Here is a 23735-nt window from a genome sequence, read left to right as displayed (position 1 = left end):
GAGGATGGCTGTGGGTGCTTCTTCTGGGGAATATTTTAAACATGGATCATTGCTACTGTTTGCCTTGAGCTCCGGACATCTTCTTCACAATCAGTGGCTTTTCTTAAAACTGTGGCTGTCATGCCTAATGGAATAGTACACACCTCCTATACATATATATATATATAATTGCACCGAGTAGTTACTACCAGACGTACAACTTTTAATGTGAGTATTTTGTGCAAGTTCATTGAAATTATGATCTAGGGAATTTAGCTTTTATAGTCAGTATTTGGCTTCTGCTTGTTTCTGGATAGAAATACCTTTTAATTTTTATTGCACGGTTTTATATATAGCCCATTTTCATTGAAACTCGAGGTGGTCTTCAAAATAAAACAATCTACAATTAACAAAACAAAAACTATCTACAATTAAAATCTGCAAAATGACTGCACAACTAAAAGGCAACCATGTACCATTAGGTCCACATATTTGGTACAACCGCTAGGTTTTCAATGGTTTATAAAAGGCAGGAAGATTGACATGCCCTGTCTGTCTCTCAAGACGTTATGTGTTCCATTGCACGGGGGCAGTTCCAGAGAAGATACGCTAGGACCTCCACTCCCTTGACTTCCTGGGGTCCTCATGTATGTCTCTAAGTCAAGTGGGCCAGCTCTTAAAGAGAGGGAAGGTCCTGTACATATTAGAAGCCAAAGTCTCAGGGCTTCCAATTGGAGCCAAAATAATTCAGCAGCCATTTTTGACGAACAGTGTTCTGCCCATCCAAATATTCTGCACATGTTCTGGTACAGGGATCTCCAATCTTGGCAACTTTAAGACTTGTGGACTTCAATTACCAGAGTTCCTCAGCCAGCTTTGCTTTGCTGACTGAGGAACTCTGGGAGTTGAAGTCCACAAGTCTTAAAGTTGCCAAGGTTGGAGACCCCTGTTCTGGTACACAGTTTCCCCTAAAATAAGACATCCCCTGATAATAAGCCCAATCGGGCTTTTGAGCACATGCGCTAAAATAAGCCCTCCCCGAAAATATTTAACCGCACGCACAGCCGGTCCCCACCATTTCCTCTGGTTAGGGCAGGGGTCAGCAACCTGCACCTCTGGAGCCGCATGTGGCTCTTTCACCCCTCTGCTGTGGCTCCCTGTCATTCAAAACCGCCAATGTGCAACACCCGTCAGCACGTGATTTATTGAGCTTTTCAACCCCCGGTAGGCCAACCATGGATAAATCCAAGAAAAGTTTCAGAAGAAAACAGAACATTTAATTCAACTACATATGCTAGTTTTGTGGCTGCTCAGGAAATAGTCAGGCACCGGAAGGGTTTTGTGGCTCCCGGTGTTTTCTTTTCTGTGGGAAACGGGTCCAAATGGCTCTTTGAGTGTTTAAGGTTGCAGACCCCTGGGTTAGGGTTAGGGAGACAGAGCTGGAAATCAGGTAAGATGGCAAGAGGAGCCCCGTCTTGCTCCACGCGCCCCAAAATAATAAGGCCTCACCGAAAATAAGGCCAATCACCTATTTCAGGGTTCAAAAAAAATATAAGACAGGGTCTTACTTTTGGGGAAATACGGTAGATTCACTTTAAGAGGCCAGCTCTAGCTCTTGCATCAACCCATATCTCCTGTTTTTTTGGGGGGGGGGCGGGCGGGCAAAGAACAAACCTGCAAAAAAAAAAAAATGGAACAGACCTTCCAATAATGTATTTCTGTGGCCCAACCTTTTATGTTAGCAGTTGCTGTCTCACTCTTCTTTGTAGCACAGGACACTTCTGTAGGGAATCTCTCTATGGGATTAATCCAGGATGTGTGTGCATGTGATCACGCAGGCAGATCATGGAACAGGCCTCATTTAATTCAGTGGAACTTCTCGCTAAACAGACACGTGTGAGAGGGCTGTGAATATACTGTATCCTCCCGTCTTTGCTCTTTGGATGTGGCCAAGGATACTAAATTACATTATGTTTTCTCCTTAGAGAATAAATATATTGCATAATATATCAAAGCTGGAAAAGCACTGTTTTCCAATGAACATTTAGATGTTTTGATTATTCTTTTTCTGGTTTTTTTTTTTTAATTTACTGCAGATAAGAGCTTTTTTTCCCCTTTCTTTCTTTCTTTCTTTTTTTTTGGAAACCTGGTCTTCAGCCATTGGCTGATGCAAAGATTCAGCCACAGCAACTGCCATGGAATTCTGAGTCTCAGCATTCTGCTTTTCCCCCCACAAAAGGATTTTGCATAGCAGCTATCCTGCCTTTCTTTCCCTCAGTATTTAAAAAAAAAAAAAGACTAGTTACTTTCAGCAGGCTAAGGGAACCGGAAGGTTACCATTGATAAAATCAAACTTAATTTGTAAGATCCGTAACATGTCACAGAATGAGAAAGTGTGAACCTTTTTTCCCCCTGTGTTCCTCCATAGCTACCAGCAGCTCAAGTAACTCTGGTTTCATATTGTCTTGGATTCAAGTTTGGTCGGGTATAATCATTGAAATCCTAGATTTAAGTAAATCAAAACAGAAAGTTACGTTGATTTTTTTTTAAGCAGGTCTAAGCATGAGTTCAATCAGTAGCTTTGAGTTCTTTGAGGGATTCTTGTATTTTATTTTCAGTTGCAGTTGCTTGCAAACAAATTTGGAATGGTTGTTTTGAAAAATGGCAAAATAAACAGCAACAGTATTACTAATAGATATTTTCCCCTGTCATATTGCCCTCCTTTAGATTAGTTATTTGGCTTATTCAGAATTATACAAAAGCTTCTTTTTGTAATAGGAATTATTTCTAGATTTGGTAATTAGGCTGCTACATTTTTCCAATAATTGCATTCTTATACTTGTAACAATCATCTAAATGTATTCAACATAATCTCTGTATTACATGAGAAAGGTGTATTATTTTAGGGTGGGGAGAAATACTAATCAATTGACTTGGGTGATGCAAAATTCTCTCTCCCCCCCTTCTTTCCTTTTAATTAACAATCATTTTCCCTTAGGCCAGCCAACTCCACCCACCCAAAAAAGGTCTTATAGAAAAAAGGGTCTTATAGAACAGTTGTATTACTAAAGTTACTAAGAGCCATTTTCAGGATCATACCAGCTGTTAGGCAGAAATGCCGCCCAGGATAGTGTTGACATAAAGTTGCCTGTTGGATTTCCCCCCCCCCCCCAATTGTCTTAACTTTTGCAGCTGCTGGCTGTGAACTAAAAGAGAGAATGGGTCAGTCACAAATATATCCCCACAGCACTCTTTACTTTGCTTGTCTTAGCAAAACCGTGTCTTGGAAGGCCCTTTCCTTCCTTCTAACTGAACAGCCAGTAAAGACAAAGAAATGAAGCTCTTCTGCATTGCATTCACCAGCGGGCCAAAACTTATGCTCCCCCCCACAAAAATGACAAAGATGTTTATGCTTTTTATATCTCCTCTGAAACTGGTTCTTGTGTAGGAAGAACCTTATCTTGTGTCTGAGAACCACTGGACGGTGCCCGGGTAGGTTAATCACTTCTCTTGCAACTCTCTAGGTGATGTAACTGATCTTCAAGCTGGTTGGACACAATAGATAGATGTTAGGCCACTCTTTACGTTTCTGCACTGGTAGGAAGGACTTCTACCTGCCGCCACTTTTAAATCAACATGAGCCTGCTTGAACTCTATGTCTTCAACCCAGGTGAGATCTTAATATCGGGGCTAAGCTTCACTCATGAGTCAGATATTTCTCAGTGTTCACAAAAACATTGGCCAGGTACAGTTGCCTGCAGATACCGTTTCCTTCAGAATCCTTCGCTCTGGAATAGGGTTAACCACAAATGCACCCCATGTGGTGGTGGCTGTTTTCTCCTGTGAGCAGCTGGACATGTGGTGCTGGCAACCATATTTTTCAACATTCAGACTGGTTGACTGTGAATACCATAGGTCAGTGATGGCTAAACTTTTTCTCGTCGTGTGCCGGCACCCATAATGCAATGCGGGCCCCACCGCACCCTCCTCCCCACGCATCGTTTTGGGCCAAGCAGGCCTCCCTGCAGCCTCCTGGGCCCAAAAACGGGCTGCGGGGGGTGCGAGCGTCCCCCCGTGCATGCGCGCGCCCACCCCCCTTGCACATGCATCTCCTTCATGTGCCTCGCCCCCCGCATATCCTGAAAATTAGCTGGCCGGCGGGAGGCACACATGCACGGTGCAGCTGAGCTGGGCGATGGCTCGTGCCTGCAGAGAGGGCTCTGCGTGTCAGCTGTGGCACGCGTGCCATAGGTTTGCCATCACAACCATCGGCTGTTACTTCCAGTAAATTGATTTAATCTTCTGTTTGAACCACATCCGTACAGTGTGCCGAGTACTCGGCTGTCACAGAGATTGACCTTGTGTGTTTATCAAATCCGTTTTTCAGTAAATAAGGAAGATTTGTTTTTATTAAAACATCAGTCATTCTCACTGGAAAGCATAATTTTCATTCTTCGACAGCAGCGGCTTTTTATAAACTGAGATTGATCAGGGATGAGTTTTGTTTTTAGCCATATTAGAGACCTGCTTCAGGAGATGTGTATGTATGTGTGTGTTGATTTTTTTTTTCTGCCAGAAAAATCTGAACTCTTTTTTTTTTCCTACTGTTACTTCTCTCATAACTACTTTTGTACTTAAAACGGTTATTTTGAGATGTTGCAAATTTATCCGGAGGTGTTAATAAACATGTTTGTGGAAGTTTGGCCTTGATGTGGCTATATTTACTACTTATATTAAGCAACTTTATGCAAATTTAATGGGCCTTGTTTTTTTTAGTGAACCATCTGAAATTAGAAAAATGTGCCTTTTGCACAGGTGCAGATTGCAACAACTAGGTTGTCAGTCTGTGAATGGTCAGGAGATTTTAACTTCTCTATCTATTGCTCTTCTAAGGTTTTCTGAGCTGTGATGTTAGTTCATCTTTTCCGTCATGACCAACTTAGGTCTCCAAGGGTGATTACAACCTCCCAAATCACTGATATTGCATTTTAGGTATCGCAGAGATTTCTGTAAATCAATTCTACATAAAAGGACTTTCCTTGTGCCAGATCAAATGTGAAATAAGCACTCTTTTAAAGTTATCTTTGGATCCTATTCCCCTTAGTTTTTGCATCTTTTAACCTTAGTTCTTGAAATCGCTTTCTGATTGTGTAGGTTGTGGAGCCCTGCAATCATTTTGTTGCTTTCACTTTATGTATTGTTTTATTTTCATTTATTGACTAGTACTGTAGATTAAATGCAGAAGGCATTGCCTTTTTGGACAGTCAGTTTTGGAGTTGTAGTCCAACAAATGTTTATTTAGTTGACTTAACATAAAACTGTAGAGAATAGTTAATGCCTTAAGATTTTTTTAAAAAAGTAATAAACCTGGGAAGTAGGCTAAAATGACAAAATGAATTTAATGGAGGCAATGAAGACTTCTCGCTTAGGTTAGAGGTATAACATTTTGGTGGCTGTCTTTCACTTACATTTTTGAGAACTTGGACTACAGTAACTACGGTTGTGATTTATAGCTGATCTTTTCCCCTTTGATGTTTGGGGTGGGGGAGATTATTATTAACACTTTATTAGGCCTAGTGTGGTATTTCACTAACATCTTGGGGTTTTTTAATCTCAAAGTTAGGAGATTTTGTCCCAGCACTTTTTAGGGCCAGAATAGATTCCAGAGACTATATGCTGCCTTTAGGAAAAAGAAATAACAGTTTTAATTACAGAGCATGAAGTATCTGGCTTGCTAATAATATGGGCCAAAAGAATGTTGAAAAAGCAACTGATGACTATGGCAAAGGGTGCATTAGAATGGTTAGAATGCATTTGAAAGGGAAGGATTCTCCAAATTGAAAAAAAGCCAGCCACAATGCAAGAGAGAGAGAGAGAGATAAACAAGATAAAGTTATGATTATGTGACGTGATACTAAGACAGTAAAGAGAGAAAAAGAGAAAGAGAAGAAGAAAATAATCAGTGTAGGCATTTTTAAGAGACCATATTCACTCTGGCAAACAGTGACGTTGGCAGTTCTCTGCTCATTTGTCTTCTCTAATCAGTGTACGGTGACTTCTCCCCGAATTATTTGGGAGGGGAAAAACATCGTGACTTCCCATGGGAGATGCTCTTTTCACCACATTTTGCATGGAGTTGGGTTCCGGATACGGCATTTTACGAAGGATTGTGACAAACTGGAATGGATTGTAAAGACGACTAATAAGGATGGGCAAAAGACTGGATGGACAAAATCCACTTGATTTGGGAATGGGCTATTTTCCATCCCCGAGACGGTTTTGCATGTTCCAGAGCTTGGACTCTGGAATACTCTGTCACCAAATCAGTAAGTTTAGAATATCCCTATCAGAAGCCAAGAGCTGCAAAGGGACAGCAAAGTTGCTGGGTGTGTCTACCCTTGAGAAGACTGAGAAAGGATACCATAATACCCGTAAGCTCCCAGAAGTAATCAGAGCTAGTTTCCCTTACAGCTCATCCTCAATTTACAACCATTTCTTTAGTGACTGCTTGAAGTTACAACTTATGACTATTTTTCACACTTACGATGATTGCAGCATTCTCATGATCATGTGATCAAAATTCTGACAGGCAAAGTCAATGGGGAATCCAGATTCACGTAACAATCGTGTTATTAATTTAACGTCTGTAGTGATTCATTTAACAACTGGCAAGAAAGGCCGTAAAATGGGGCAAAAACTCAGTCAACCACTGTCTCGCTTAGCAGTAAAAAACGGGCTCAACTGTGGTTGTAAGACAAGGACTAGCTGTTCTTGAAGGATGTCATGATAAAGTGGCCCTGAGCATATGGAGGAGTTTAAGAAAGCAACCCCTCACCCAGCTGCTTCAAAGAAAGCATGCACAATCAGCATACCTTTCGCCGTGCCCTCAAAACTTTCCTATTTCATCAAGCTGGGCTGGCGTAACGCCCCCCCCTACAATTTTTAATTGTAAATGGATTTTAGTTGGGAGGTTTTAAATTTTGGGCCTAAATTTTGTTTAATTCTTTTAAAATTTAAAATTTTGTTTTGGGATGTTTTTTATTCTAGGCTGTGCACCGCCCTGAGTCCAGTAGGAAAAGGACGGTATAAAAATTGAATAAAATAAATAAAATAAATAAATAATACTTCCCCAATTATTTAATTAATTATTTCAAGATAATTCTGGCACCAGTTTGTGTAAAATCTGTGAGTTTAATTTTGTTAAAGGAAATGCCTGTGCATATTCCCAATGTATCTTTTGTTTTCAAAATAATAATGGAAAAGTCTACTGATTTGTGTTTTTCGTACTAAAAGGGTTGTTAAATTCCCCTCTTTGAAAGAAGACCTGTTTTCTGTTCAGGGTGGATTTGATTTAAATCAAGTTTATTTAAATCATGATTTAAATCATAATCTAAATCACTTGTAAAAAGGCTTGATTTAAATCAACTTGATTTAAATCATCATTTTTAAAGCGCAACTGTCATCTTTGCCCCGCAGTGGCTCCTCCTCTGACCAGCTGTTGACTCACCGACAGTCCCAATATTGCAGGATATACAGCCTCCTACTATAGAACTAAGCTCCATTTCATGCTGAATAAACTCAATTACTAATGTATCTTAAATAGAAAACTATCTTTAGATAGATTTTTACTCCAGAAGCATTTTATTAAAATAAATTTTATAAAAATTTAAAAAATCCAATTTAAATTTTAAAAAAATTCCGATTTTTTAAATTTTATTTTTTAAAAATCATAGATTTTTATCCACCCTGTTTCTGTTGTTTCAGAGAGCAGGTATGAAAAAGTGTTTTTATTTTACAGGATGGTTAACATTGTAAGGTGCCCAGAGTCAGCTTGTGGTGAGATGGGCAGCAAACAAAACTGAAAGAAAGAAAAGAAAGAGAGAAAGAGAAGGAAAGAAGGATTGGTCCAAAGTTAGGAAAATATTCCTTATAAAAAGTATCTTGACAGTGGAAGCAGTATGGGTTACCCAGTGTAGGTACCTTCACTGAATGTGTTTGAACAAAGCTAGAAAATCATCTGGCATGGATGCTTTAATTCATTGTCATCATTGATGGTGTTACCTAGTTTGGTAATGAACCATCTGTAAGAAATCTGAGCTCAGAGAGTCCCATGGACCCCACGGTTCAACCCTGAGCTATAAATATTCTCTTCTATTGAATGCTTTAATTTGGAGTCTTAATTAGACTTGATAGACTGAGTGCCCCCTTCCTACAGTGTGATTATTTGAAATCTGCAGGGCACCAGGTTGGGAAAGAATTTTTCTGTGTAATCATATCATATGAACAAGTCTTATAATTTCATAAAAGTAAACAGAATCTCTTGTTGGTAAGTTCAGACATATATCCTCGAGGAAATGAGGCATGCCACTGAGCAGGAAAAGGTTTTAATCAGATTTGAACAGACCATGTCCAGCTAAGTCTCTTAGGTAGGCTTCTGTGATATTGTGATGTTTCAATTTATGGTGGCAGTTTGGATATTTAATAGACGTCTGGAAGTAAAAGCTCCTTAAACTCTGTTTCATCATTGCAAATTTTGCTCTGATAAAAATCGTAACGTACCAAGTCACGTCTAAAAAAACAAAGATACCCATCCCGTAGATTTTAGATCATTTTAACCAATTTGCTTGTCCAATAGTTAATCAAGAAGGTATAACTAGATACAGATCACCAAGTATCCCGTTCATAAGCTGTCTCTTGGCAATTTAGATAGTCATCGACTTACAAAGTTCATTTAGTTCATTTGATCACGTGATCAAGTTCAGATGCTTGACAACTGACTCATATTTATGACGGTTGCATTGTCTCTGGGTCTTGTAATAACATTTTGTGACCTTCTGACAATTAAAGTTAACAGGGAAGCCAGATTCACAACAACCATATTACTAATTTGTTTGTTTGTTTATTTGTTTATTTATTTATTGGTTCGATTTATATGCCGCCCTTCTCCGGAGACTCGGGGCGGCTTACAATGCGTTAAGCAATAGCCTTCATACTTTTGTATATACTTGCTTAGTAGGGCTTTCGGGGGGCCCTAAGCGGTGTTCTTTTTTATACAAAGTCAGTTTATTGCCCTCACAATCCGAGTCCTTATTTTACCTACCTCGAAAGGATGGAAGGCTGAGTCAACCTTGAGCCTGGTGATGTCAACTTGCAAAGCTTTCAAGTTGCCATGAGCAGGAGGGAGGGAGAACTGAAGTGAATTCCATACATTTTTCTGACCGCAATCAGAAGGAGGGTGTTAGGTTTTACAGCCAGCCAAAGTGGTTAATTGGAAAATGTGATTTATGACATGGCCAGGGAGGAGGGGAGAGACAGGGTCATAGGGGAACGTAAATCTACGTGGGATCAGTCCTGACTGCATCCGAGTATTGCCGGAATGTTGCTCCTAATAAATCACTATATTTCCTTTGAAGTTTGGATCATGGCTCATAAATTAATTAGGGCATCTTTCGGAAACTTGACAGTGAGATTTGAACTTGCAGTAATTGCAGGCAGCTGGTGTCACTTAACAGCACTTTAGTCTGCTGTGCCACCAAGGCTCTTGAACAACTACAGTGATTCACTTAACAACTGTGGCAAAAAAAAATAATCGTAAAATGAGCCAAAATTCGCTTAACAAATGTCTCTCTTAGGAATAGAAATTTTGGGGTCAATTGCAATTGTAAGTCAAAGACTACATAAACTAGCTTTAAATAGAAGAGCCTTTCCTAGTAATCTCCAGGTATGGTGGGCAATTCCTATGGCAGCTAGGAATGATAAGAGTTGTAGTGAAATCCACATGGTTGGAAATCTTATCCTAAACAAAAGGGCATTCCTTCGTAAGGATAATGAAAAATTAGTTACTGCCTAACAATAAGTTGTGAATTAAAAATGAAAACAAGGCTTTGCATTTTGGAGATACTACATGAAATAATAAAATTTAATAGCATTAACAAGTAATTTGGAAAACTTTTCAAAGCAGAAAAAAACAGTAGGTCAGTGATGGAAAACAGAATACTAATGATACAGTTCCAGAGGACTGAAGGGCCAAACTATAATTTAGGTACAGCTGGATCTTCTATTTTTCTGGGGAAGGGGGGTGGAATAACTGTTAATCTGGCAATACTAAAATATAAATGGTTTAATTCTTTATGCAGTCTTCCTGCTAAATATGACTCTTGTGCTAGTTAGCATGTTTGGCTGTAGGGATAATGAAGGGTTTCTACATTATTACAATTTAGAGGCCTCAACTGTGCCTTGCATTTTCCAATTCATTTTAAATGCCGTAAAATATGTGCTGAGCAAATTTTACAGTTTTCCCATAAGACATAGCATGCTTTCTGAAGCCAAGTTTTGTGGGGTGGGGGTGGGGGGGTTGGAATTTTTTTACACTGGGCGCTGTGTTTTTCCCTAAGATCACTGAAGACAGCACCTGTAGTGATATAACTTTGGTGGTAAATACTGTATGATGAAGGCCACCGAAGCTCTGTCCTGGGTGCTGAATACCTTTTGAAGGCCAAGATGCTTGACATGTAATGGGGAGGCCGGGGGGGGGCATACTAGTTTTACATTGATTTCCAGATCACACTGTGAGTGAAAAGCAGTGAAAACCTATGATTTGAAAACTTTTAATATTAATAATAATTCTGTCTGGTTTCTGCAAGCATAAGCTGGGGCTGTTGTAGAACAAAATGAGAAGCAGCAGGCTGTCATCAAACAGTTGTGACTATGTTTATTATTTTTCTTCTTTGGGATTACATTCCAGAAAAATGAGCTGAAGTATTTTATTAATACAAACAGAAATGTTATTGGTGGAGGGTGTGGAAGTGAAAGAGAGAGAGAGATGATAAAGGTAGAAGAGTAATTTGCAGAGCTAGAAGGGCAATATTTTCGAACATTATTTATCTGCTGATAAATTGTTTTGTTCGCCATCTTTTATGTACACGAAGAGACAGTTCAAGTGAACTAGTAAGATGAATATTGATTGTGTGTTACAGTTGTGTGGCTGTTTAATGCTATTTTTATCTTTTGAATTTATATGTACATTTTCCCTAGCTATTGCCCCCTGCCCTGTCCCTCACCCCACTCCCAACATGGTAACATTAGGATGGCCAACCCAACATATCGGGACTTTGCCATATTGACAGAAACAGCTTTATCCATTCCTTCGCTATATTGGTCCATACTGCTGGGCACAGTCCACATTTATCGATGTGTTTTTGTTTTCTTTGCCCTCAAAAGCTGGAGATGCCGATGATCCACCAAGAATTACCCCAAATCCAGTCATCAATGGGAATGTAGCCATGGCTGATGGTCACAATAACACAGAAGAAGACATGGAAGATGGTGAGTTAAACTTGCTCTCAGGTTGGTGGTGATGTGGAAAGCTGGCTTTGTTTTCTTCAGCAAGGACTCCCCGAGGGTTTGCTATGCTAGTTACGGAGACCTATCTAGGGAAGAAAACTTCTGAAACATTTGAAACGAAGCTTGCAGTGGATAAAACCGATAAAGAACGTTTTCTTCCTCTTTCCTTTTAATTATTAAATTAAATTAAATTAATGGTAGATACAGGACAGAGAAAACAAAATATTTCCCTACATGATGTATAAACAACTTGTAGGATTCATTGCAGTTGGATGAACAATGCAATACAATGAATCCTTACATTTTAACCTGTTCTGAATCTCTCACTATTTACCTTCAATGGATGAAGCCAGATTCTAGGATTATATGGGAAAGAAAAAACTGTCTTTCTAAACCCCCTCTATAGAGAGTATTGTTTTAGACAGTTCTGTCAATGTTTTTCTTATTTTTAATTTAACAAGTCCCAAATATTGCAAACTTTTGTTACCATTGTGTTCATATAGCCCTTGATTTTTACCATTTTCTACTTCTTTTCCACTTAGTGAAAAACATTACACATGTTTTTTAGACTGAATTTGTTTCTTAATATCCATCATGTGGTTGTGCACATAGATGAGGCAAAACAGAAAACAGGTATTCTACACAGGGAATGGATTTGAAGTTTTCCAAACCAACAATTTTTACTAATAATTTCCTAGGAATCATTGATCCAATAGAATATAATCAGATGTACTGAATGAACTCTTGAATGGCTTACAATTAACTAATAATTGATATTGGCCAATATACAATATTTTATGCAATATTTCATATGCCAACAAGGAGAATTATGAAGTAGAGGTAAGAGCTGTGGTGGCTCAGTGGTTGGAATGCAATATTGCAGGCTAACTCACTGCCCACAGCCAGGAGTTCAATTCTGACCAGCTCAAGGTTGACTCAGCCTTCCATCCTTCTGAGGTAAGTAAAATGAAGCCCTAGATTGTTGGAGGCAATATGCTGAATCTGTAAACTGTTTATAGAGGGCAGTAAAGCACTATGAAACTAGAGAGAGAGAGAGAGAGATTGCTAAGTGTTATTTTTATTTTATTGACATAATTTTCATGTTGTTTTTTCAAGAAATCGAGTTTCTCTTTAGTTGTTTGATTTGATAAACTTTAAAGAAATATACAACTTAAAAATAAAATATTTATTTGAAAAAAACAAATTATGAAAAGGAAAATATAGCAGTAGTAGCACATTGTATCTGTATTTGTACAAGTAGTTTATTTTAAAGTACATTTTGTGCCATAGAATAAAAAAAGAACACATTTTATTGTTAAATTATTTGTTACTTTATCATTAGTAAAATACGTATAGCAGTTCAATAGGTATAAAATAAGTGGTATAAAACCAACAAACTAAAGTACATTAAGCAACGCAAATTAAGATTGAGATATTTGTATAAATAACTAAATATTACTGTTTATTGTTGTTATAAGTACCTGCAAGAAGGAGTCTTTTTTGTTCATTAAATAATATAAGAATGACAAGATAATTTTAGATTAACTCCCAGGAGTTTTCAAACAGCTTTCTTTTATAATCCCTCATAAAAAGAAGTATCTCATTAGGATTTGGATTTGGCAAGAAATAAATATAAATATTACTGCTTTTCTCTTTGTCACCTAGAAACCCCCCCCCTTCATTTCGAAAGGCTAAAAACCCACCCACCCCTTTTTTCCATTTCAAAAGGCTAGGGATGTTTAAGGATTACAATAGTAAACACATGAACTTGTGCGCTCCAAAAACTGCCAATTGTTCCGACATGCCATAAAAGGAGTCGCCAGATGGTAAGATACATCTGCCTGACAAAGGATTGCTTTGATGCAGCGGGTATCCAAAGTTGGGAACATGAAGACTTGCAGACTTCAACTCCCAGAATTCCTCAGCCAGCGGCTGGCTGAAGAATTCTGGGAGTTGAAGTCCACAAGTCTTTATGTTGCTGAGTTTGGAGACCCCCTGCTCTGATTGGTAGAAGTTTTGGACAGATGGCTGGACCCCATAGGTTCCCAGTCATCTTTCTGCTCATTTTTTCTGTATGTTACTTGATAATGTTTATAACTTGATCTATTATTTGAACAGGAAGTGATGGGGCTGGGACCTCAGGCACTTGAAGTAGCTTTCTGCTAAAATGAAAGTCTGCGGGAAACTATTTTTGGACTTTTGTCACAGGTTTCCTAAAAACGTAAACCAACCCTCTGGAGCAACAGTCAACCACAAACGATGCACCGAGCAGATTTTAGTGAGAATAGCACCTTTGACTCCCGAAAGGAGAAACCTGGGCAGAAGAAGCAGCTGCATCCTTTCTCGTTAAAATTCACTTCAACTTGGGTTCACATGTCGTATTAGCCCAAATCATGTTTTGTTGGATCTGGTGCTTTGTAAATTGTAGTTTATGGTTTAATGTTATGTGTGAGCCTGGCTTGTCCAACAAAGCACAGTTATATCAAAATTTGCTTAGCGTGGGGAATTCTTAGCGTGTGAATTCAAGCTGAGAAATGGAGATGCACTGTGAACTCTTATGTGCCTTCAAGTCAGTCAGTTTTAACTCCTACCAACTGCCCAGACAGGTCCCAAATAGTTTTCTTGGCAACATTTTGAAAGAGGCTCGTTCAAAATGCCCCCACTTTACCACCCTTCTTTCCACAGTTGTTAAGTGAATCACTGTGGTTATTAAGTTAGGAACATGGTGGCTAAGTGAATCTGGCTTCCCCATTGTCAGAAGGTTACAGAAGGGGATCACGTGACCCCAGGGACTCTGCAACCTTCATGGATATGATGAACCAGTTGCCAAGTGTCTGAATTTTGATTATGGGGCATCATCAAAATGGACCATGGGGACCGTTATGCAACGGTCATAAGTGTGAAAAACTTATTGTTGCTTTTCAATTGTAACTAAATGGAACATTGTTAAATCGATTACCTGTACTACAGCAAAGTGGTTTAACATCTTTTGGCAAAATATCTCAATAATAAACTGAATTAGCTGTTAATGCATTTATTGAAGTTTGCTTTATGGTCACGTACTGTATTTCCTTTTTTTTAAAAGATTTTTTAATTTTTAAACAAACAAACATAAAACCATCATCAATTTGCAAATAGTGTGTCGGTTGGTTACATGTCTTTTGTGCATCGTTCACCAAATTCATAGTTTACAATTTTCAATTTACCTTGAGTCTCATATCATCAATCTATATATTATTTATCCTCATTAATCATTTGTTTAGATATAACTATTTCTTCCCACATTATCATTCAAAGTATTCTAAGATTTAAGTTTAAGTATTAAGTTAAAGTATTCTAAGATTAAAGTTAATTTTTATTGATGACCTTTATTTCAACCTTCTGAATCTATCCAATAATCATACATCTATATGTTATATTTCACATCGTTCTTCAATTCTTGTATTGTAGAAATCATTACCATATTTTTTTATCTGATAAAATAAATCCCATATCTTATAGTATTGTTTATCTTCTTGTTCTCTTGATTTCAAATGTCAATTTGCTCATTTCAGCACATTCCATTATTTTCTTAATAACTTCGTCCTGTGTTGGTATTTTCTCATTTGGTACTGTATTTCCTAAGGAAGCGCCGCTGAGTTCAAGTGAAAATGACTCAGGATTTACCTAAAAAAATATGAATGACATTTTGGATGTGAAGCTGGCTCATGTCCTCCCATCTTCTAATTTTCTGGAGCTTTTGGTAGCCTTGCCTGACTGAACATAAATCCTGACAGGAAAGAAGATGGAGCTAGCAGCTGTATTACTGTACAAGTGTACATTATTTTTTAAAAATCATATTTATACTAAAAAGCTTATACTAGAAATTTTCCTGTGCGCTGCTCCCACTGTCCATCAATGGGTTAATTGCTTCAGCCTTGGCAAACAACTGAGTGTAGCTTTAAGAAAAGAACTTCCCCTTTCCCGGCTGCCCCAGCCACACCCCCAATCACATGATACCCCAGTCTTCACTCAGTTGTTGGCAAACGCTGAAGTGTTTTTTGGGAGCTCCTGGATCCTAAGGTATTTTTCCTCCTTTAAGTTGTATTTTCAGTTTTTTCTCTTTCCTTTCCTAGGGGCGATTAGGCTTTTGGTTTATTTTTGATTACCTTCCTTTTCTACCAGGTTTATTTTCGTCTTTCGTTGCCGGGATCGGCGCTGTGAGAGCCGGCAGCGCTAATCAGCTGGGCGGGGGGGGGGCCTGGAGCTTCAAGCCACCCACGCTACTGCCCTATCGCCCGGCGCCTTGCTTTTAAAAGGTTGAGAACCACCGCCTCGCAGGGCTTCCGGAGCAAGCCGGCTTCACCTCCCGGGTGAGGGACAGCCTCCGCAGCGCCGGAACACAGCGATCCCGGCCAGAGCACTCAAATCACCTGGATTAGGCAGAGAGCAGCCGCGGAAAGCCTGACTAGCCTTGCCATCAGCCGCTACACTGCAGAAAGGCTTAAAGCAAAGGGCGCACAGCGCGGCATCTGGTAGGACCCTCGGGCCGCCAGTACAAGACCGCTGCTCATCTTCTGGCACCCCAGACTCGCGCCACGTGGCGTCCGCCATCTTGACGGACCCTCGGGCTGCCATCTTGGTGCAAGAGGCTTCTCCCTGACTGACCTTCCCCTGAGATTAGGGGCCAGCAGTTCCAGTCGTTGGGGTTGCCTTCATTCAGTGATCAGCTGGTGAGAGACCTCCAGGCTCTCAGCAACGGTTATCAGCATCGCCAGCTCTTTACCATTGGGGCAAGCCATGTCTGACTCTTCCTCCTCATTGGAGCTGGAGCTGGAACTGAGCCCACCTCGCAAGGGGGCCAAATCAGCCAAAAAGAGCAATAGCAAAAGGTCTGGGCATTCCAGCCGAAAGTCCAAGGCAAGCAAGGCGCAGCCCGTCCAGGATAGGGACGCACTAAGATGCCATAATGCGTTGGAAAGACAGTGTGCCAAGGCACAGAGGACATTGGCCACGTCCTTGGCCAGGGAAGCTACTTCCCCCGCACCAGGGGAGCCAGACTCTGCCATCGCAAGCCCGACGGAACTGGCTCAGACTCCAGCAACCCCGGCCCAGGCCCAGTCGGGCCCTCAGCCAAACGGCCCTCCCCCCTCGACCCCGGTCAGGCCTGAGCCCCTCTCGCCACCTGGGGCGGCACTCATCTCACCAGGAACACAGGGGGGGCCTTTGCCGGCCACACAACTGGACTTTCAAGCCATGTTTTCTTCGGCTTTATCCTCGTTCTTGGCTGCAAGCTGGCAGCAGGCGGCACAACCACCCCCACACCCGTTCCCGGGTCAAGGGATACAGCATCAGCCCCAGCCCCAGCCCCAAAGTCAGCCTCATCAAGCACGAGAATCCTCTTCTGATGACTCGGATCAGGCTGATGAGGGCCCGGAGGACGTGCAGTTCTCAGAAGACGAGGGACCGATGCCAGACTCACTGGCCTGTTCCGGCCGGCTCTCTTCAAGTCGCTGCTGCACAAAGCTCGCCGCACGACCAACTTGGGAGTGCCGGGGGAGGTCAGGACATCATCGCCTGCTACAGCGGGGCCTCACGATGCCCTCTTCAAATCCTCTAAACCAGAAAAGGACTGTATACCCTGTCCACAATTGTTCACTGACGTGATCCAGAACTCCTGGGGACAACCAGCCTCCCTGACAACACCCAGTAGCTTGGACAAAAAACTGTATTGTTCAGCTCCTGAACTGGAGGACCTACTAACGCTTCCAGCAGTTGACCAGCCGGTCGCGTCTCTATCATCCGCCTCGGTCATCTCCATGGACGCACTAGATGGCCTTAAGGCAGAGGACAAAAGAAAGGAGGGGGCGTTCCGCAAGGCACACCAGGCGGCGGCCTGGGCGATCAGAACTTCTACCGCCACATCCTTCTTCAGCAGAGCGGCCCTCATCTGGCTCCGCCAGATGCAAGAGAGGCTTCCACCAGAGGACACTAGACTGCAGCAAGACATAAATAAAATAATTGCTGCTACCCAATACGCCTCCGATGCCTCCCTAAACTCGGCAAAGTTCGCATCAAGAACCTTAGCCTCCACCGTCACGGCGAGGAGACTTTTCTGGCTACGCCCCTGGAAGGCAGACCTCAAAGCTAAGTGGAAGCTGGCCGCAGCCCCGTACAAGGCACCTGATCTCTTCGGGGAGGCACTTGAACCAGTCCTAGTTGAAGACAAGGACAAAAGGAAAGTCTCACCGTCGCCAGGAAAGGAGGTACTCACCTTACCCCCTACAACAGCCCTTTCGTACCGGCTCAGGGCCCAGGGGGTCCTTTCCACACCGCTCCAACTACCAAGGCGGCTACCAGGCCCAGGATAGACAACAGTTCCGCGACAGAGGCAGGAACCAGCAGTCCAAACGTCCATTCCGTGGAGCTGGTTCCAAAGCTGCCAGGAGGGGGAAGTGACTCCCAAGCTGGGGGCCCCATTGGCGGAAGACTCCTATTCCAACGTCAATGGGCCCGGTCGACCTCGGACTCGTGGGTAAGGCGCACAACTTCATCTGGACTATCCATCGAATTTTCAGATCCGCCACCTCATCGCTTCGTGAGATGTCCGATCCCGCAGTCCAGCGAGATTCAGGGTCTGATGGTCCAGGAACTGACCCATTTCTTGGAGGTCAGAGCCATAGAACCGGTCCCACAGAATCACCAAGGTTCGGGGTTCTATTCCAGCCTCTTCCTGGTACCAAAGAACTCCGGGGGTTGGAGGGGCATCTTCAACCTAAAACGTCTGAACCGGTCAGTTCAATACCGCAGGTTCAAGATGCACTCGGTCAAATCCATCTTGACAGGGGTGAGACAAGGGGACCTACTGCAGTCAGTAGACCTTCGAGAGGCCTACCTGCACGTACCCATCCACCCAGATCACCGCCAGTTCCTGAGGTTCGAGTACGGGGGACGGCACTTCCAATACAAGGCAATGCCCTTCGGTCTCTCGTCAGCACCCCGCACCTTTACCAAGTTGGTAGCGGTAGTAGCAGCCAGATTACGGGCCACCCCCATACGTGTCCTCTGCTACTTAGACGACATTCTGATCCTCTCGTCGTCACACAACCAAGCGGTCAGAGATTTGGAATCGGTCCTGGAAACGTTCCAAAGCCACGGCTTTACAATCAATTTTGAGAAGAGCCATCTTCAACCGTCCACCCAAATTCTCTACTTGGAGGCAGTGATAGACTCGATCAAGGGACAGGTTTTCTTGTCATCGGACAGAGTCCAGAGCATCCAAGATCTGGTTCAGCAGACACTGACAAGGAAGAAGGTTCCTCTTACTCATCTGTCCTGCCTCCTAGGAAAGATGGTCTCTTGCTTCGGCATCGTACTGTGGGCACGTAGACACTCGAGGGCGCTCCAATGGTTCCTCCTCCCCTTCCAATGTGCGGGGAAAGCCAACTCGAAACGCTTAGTCACCGTCACCGCCCAGGTGCGACTATCCCTCAAGTGGTGGATCTCCCCCTCTCTCCTCAAGGGTCGGAGTTTCTGAACCAGGACAGACTGATCCTCACCACTGATGTAAGTCTCCGGGGGTGGGGACCACACCTCCACAACCAGGTGGCACAAGGCCAGTGGTCCAGAAGCGAACAACGCAACAGCATCAACCTCCTAGAACTCCGGGCGATCAGGCTAGCCCTTCGCCACTTCCAGACCGCGGTTCAAGGTCAGCACATTCTGGTCCTGACGGACAACATTTCGGCCAAGGCGCACGTGAACAAGGAGGGGGGGGACAAGGTCCCGTCTGCTAATGCTAGAGTCCAAATCCCTGTTCAGTTGGGCGGAGAGGCATCTTCTCTCAATCAGGGCAGACCACATCTCGGGTTCGACCAACGTGACAGCGGACTGGCTCAGTCGAGAAACGATCGACCAGGCGTAATGGCAACTCCACCCCAGCCTCTTCCGGGAACTGGCGTCTTGGTTTGGGTACCCGGAGGTGGACATGTTTGCAACTCTGAGCAACACCCAACTGCCCCGCTTCGTGTCTCGTTATCCGACCCCACAGGCGGAAGATCACGACGCCCTTCGCTGCAAGTGGCCAGAAGGCCTGCTGTACGCGTTCCCACCGATCCCGCTGATTCCGCGGCTCATACGGAAGCTGATAGCAGAGAAGGCCGACCTGCTCCTTGTAGCTCCAAATTGGCCAAGAAGACCGTGGTTTGCCGACCTCGTGGCCCTAGCAATGGAGAGGCCGTGGGTGATTCCACCACTCCAGGTAGTGCTATGCCAGGGCGAGGTGACTCACCCAGAACCTCAGTGGCTTCAATTAGCCGTCTGGCACTTGAACGGGTCATCCTAAAGAAAGACAATCTGCCAGATACAGTCGTCCGTACCATACAGGCGGCTAGGCGGCCCTCAACGACCCGCATCTATGAGGCATCCTGGAGGGCCTTCTGTTGCTGGGGCTCCCAGCACCATATGGACCCCACTACAGCAACGATACAAGATATCCTACAGTTCCTTCAGGCGGGTTTAGACAGAGGGCTGGCCCCCGCTACCCTAAAACGCCAGACCGCGGCGCTGTCGACGGTTATCTCTTGCGCACCATACCAATCTCTTTCGCTCCACCCACGCATTAAAGGTTTCCTACATGAGGCCAGGAACCTACGCCCTCCTACGGTGCACCGGTACCCGTCTTGGGATCTATCCCTGGTACTCCGGGCCCTGACAGGCCCTCCATTCGAGCCATTGGGATCTGTCACCCTCAAGTACCTGACCTTCAAGGTGACCTTCCTCCTGGCCATCACCTCGGCACGGAGGGTCTCGGAAATCGCAGCACTTTCCATCCATAAGGACCTTTGCATATTCCGAGATTTGTCGGTGATTCTTTGCCTGGATCCCGCCTTCATACCAAAAGTGAACTCGTTGTTTCACAGGGCCCAGGAACTCATCTTACCGGATTTCTGTCCATCGCCTCAGGACCACAGGGAGAAGCGTTGGCACACCCTTGACGTCTGGCGAGCGTTACTACTGTATATACGCAGGACTGCAAGCTTTCGCTGCACCGAAGCCCTCCTGGTGTTGTTCAACCCGGCTTCCATGGGCCAGAAGGTCTCGGCTTCCACGGTCAGCAGATGGATCAAGGCCTGCATTGTGCTAGCGTATGAACTGAACTCCAGACCACTACCTGGCAAGATCCTACCCCACTCTACACGTAGCGCAGCTACGTCAGCAGCCTGGACTACTCAAGCATCCGTAGCAGACATTTGCAGAGCGGCGACCTGGTCTTCGCTGTCCCCGTTCATTCGCCACTACAGGATCGACGCCTTCGACTCAGCCGAGGCGTCCTTTGGCCGCAGGGTACTCCAACGAGTCATGGTGGATGAGGACACTGCGGGCAGTCAGCCTCCCGCCCATGGGGTTTGAGCTTGGGTATATCCCATTGATGGATAGTGGGAGCAGCGCACAGGAAAATGAACGTTGTCTTACCTGAACATCCCTTTTCTGGGCGCTGTGAACACTATCCATACCCCCCCCCCCGATTCTAGGGCTTCCTGCCTGCTTGTGTTCAAAGGTCTCCTTATTTGGTTTTCTTTGTTGGAAGTTTGGTTGTTAATAAAAGTTATGTTCCCGTTATTCACTAGTCGGTGGTTTGTTTGGCTACACCCTCGCTCAGACTGGGGTATCATGTGATTGGGGGTGTGGCTGGGGCAGCCGGGAAAGGGGAAGTTCTTTTCTTAAAGCCACACTCAGTTGTTTGCCAAGGCTGAAGCAATTAACCCATTGATGGATAGTGTTCGCAGCGCCCAGAAAAGGCACGTTCAGGTAAGACAATGTCCAGGTAAGACAATGTCCAGTTCATGATGACGAAGTAGGATAAAAACCTACAACCGTGATAGCGAACCTATGGCACGTATGCCAGAGGTGGCACGCAGAGCCCTCTCTGTGGACACACACGCCGTTGTCAGCTGCTTTTCTGGTTTCCGGCACCAGCTGGTCTTCGCGGGCGCCGAAGTGTTGGAAAACAGCCAAAAACCAGACAATTTTCAGGCTGTTTTCTGGGCTATTTTTGGGGCGTTTCCCAGGCTGTTTTTAGGCTGTTTTCAGGCAGTTTTTGGGCCATTCCCCGATCCAAAAACAACCCTGAAAACAGCCCAAAAACAGGTATGCTTGCGCCGGCCAGCTGGTCTTTGGGTTTCCGGTGCTGGTACGCTAACATACACACGCATTCTGGTTTGGGCAAGGTTTGCCATCACTGACCTACAAGTTGTAAAGTTGTAAAGTTGTAATAGAGGTGTATCCTACTTTTCTGTCTGTCTGTCTGTCTGTCTGTCTCTCCCTCCCCTCCCTCCCTCCCTCTGTATATATGTAGTCCTCGACTTATAACAGTTCATTTAGTGACCTTTCAAAATTACAACGGCACTAAAAAAAGTGATTTATGACCGTTTTTCACACTTACAACCGTCATGGCATCCCCATGGTCGCATGATCAAAATTTGGACACTTGGTAACTGTCTCATATTTATGACGGTTGTGGCATCCCTGGAGTCACGTGATCTCCTTTTGCGACCTCCTGAGAAGCAAAGTCAACGGGGAAGCAAGATTCACTGTACAACCATGTTACTAACTTGACAGCTGCAGTGAGTTACTTAACAATTGTGGCAAAAAAAGGTTGTAAAATGGGACAAAACTCAGTTAATGCCTGTCTTACTTAGCAACTGAAATTTGGGCTCAGTTGTGGTCATAAGTTGAGGATTACCTGTATTTAGTTATTGGTGGAATTTTATTTTAACTTACTCTGCCATATAATTGTACTGACCAGCTCCCACTGCAAAGGGCAATTCTGGAGATTTTGTTCTGATGCATTAACAATTTGGAGTACAGTTTTCTTGTGGCACAACAGTTTAACAGATTAACAGAGTTGGAAGGGACTTTGTAGGTCATCTAGTCCAACACCCCCCCATCCAAGCAGGAGACCTTGCACCATTTTGACAGATGGCAGTCCTGTCTCTTCTTGAAAGTCTCAAGTGATGAAGCTCCCACAACTTCTGAAGGCAACGTCTGTTCCACGGGTTGATTGCTCTCACTGTCAGAAAATTTCTCCTTATTTCTAGATTGAATATCTCCTTGTTCAGTTTCCATCCATGATTCCTTGTCTGGCCTTCAGGTACCTTGGAAAAAAGCTTAAGCCCCCTCCTCTCTGTGGCAGCCCCTCAAATATTGGAAGATGCTATCCTGTCTCCGCTGGTCCTTCACTAGACTAGCCAGGCCCAGTTCCTGCAACCGTTCTTCGTACGTTTTAGCCTCCAGTCCCCTCATCATTCTGGTTGCTCTTCTCTGCACTCTTTCTAGAGTGTCAACATCTTTTTATAGTGTTGTGTACATAAAAGAAAAGATACATTCATCAAGAATCATAAAGTACAACACTGAATGATAGTCATAGGGTACAAATAAGCAATCAGGAAACAATATCAATATAAATTGTAAGGATACAAGCAACAAAATTACAGTCATACAGTCGTAAGTGGAAGGAGATGGGTGGATTTGGATAGTATTTGGATAGTAATGGAAATGCAACAGAAAACCGGTCACCACAGCCTAATTGAAAACTTCACCATAAGGCAGGGGGGTTTCAAACTCAAGGCCCGGGGTCCAGATCCAGCCTGAGGGGTGCTTAGATCTGGCTCTGGGGCTGCCCTGGCAAAAAACTGAGCTTGCGAGGGCTGCCTTCCCAAGCTCTGTTTTTGCTGGCAGATGGTTGCAGAAGGCTGTTGCAGCTGAAAACAGAGCTTAGGAGCCAGTTTTCTCTGGGAATGTGCTTTGGCCACCACAGGTGCTCCCGACACAAGTGATGTCGAGCTGGCCCACCCACCCGGCCCCCTGAGGTCAAACACAACCCTGATGCGGCCCTCAATGAAATCGAGTTTGACACCCCTGCCATAGGACATTGATTGATTGATGAAATGAATAGGCCACCCATCTTACCTCAGGTAGCTCTGGGCAGCTTACAATCATGCTTGAGAACCATTGTGAAACAATTCCTTTTACAATTGTTTTGTGATAGGGATCCTTATTTGAATAAGTATCCATCAGTGGAGTCGAGCCAAGGAGAAGGAAATTTTTTTCTGTCCCCTACTACATACAATAGTGGCCAAAATTGTGGAAACCTTTTGGGAAAAGTGTATTTTCTAAAACTAGCTAATAACACCACTTTTTTTTTTTTTTTTTTTTTTGGAGTACCATAAAATTATATATCAATTTAATCTTAAAATCACAAATGAGGAGGTGATAAGCCGCCTGGGAAATCAAAGGGAAATCATCAAAGCCATTAAAAAGCAAAGGTTAGAATATTTTGGACATGTGATGCGACACCCAGAAAAATACAGCATCCTTCACTTAATCCTCCAGGGAAAGATTGAAGGCAAACGAGGTCCAGGCAGAAGAAGAAC

General features: G+C 43.5%; 1 protein-coding gene across 11 annotated transcripts in view; it reads left to right on the top strand.

The window, feature by feature from the left end:
* USP7 (ubiquitin specific peptidase 7) overlaps positions 1-23735 on the top strand; it is a 122687-nt gene that overhangs the window by 51254 nt on the left and 47698 nt on the right. For 4 of the 11 annotated variants that reach the window (XM_034420561.3, XM_087878498.1, XM_034420559.3 and 1 more), the window contains one exon: positions 11200-11304. In XM_034420561.3, coding sequence (XP_034276452.1) covers positions 11200-11304 — 105 coding nt within the window. Of the gene's footprint in view, positions 1-2162; positions 2492-3503; positions 3650-11199; positions 11305-23735 lie in introns of those variants that run through there. The other 7 variants (XM_087878502.1, XM_034420562.3, XM_087878501.1 and 4 more) reach the window with 5 other exon arrangements.

Source organism: Pantherophis guttatus, chromosome 14 (assembly GCF_059756535.1).
Source record: "Pantherophis guttatus breed Tessera chromosome 14, ASM5975653v1, whole genome shotgun sequence".
In the NCBI taxonomy this organism is placed as follows: Eukaryota; Metazoa; Chordata; class Lepidosauria; order Squamata; family Colubridae; genus Pantherophis; species Pantherophis guttatus.
This window is presented reverse-complemented; position numbering and strand designations above follow the sequence as displayed.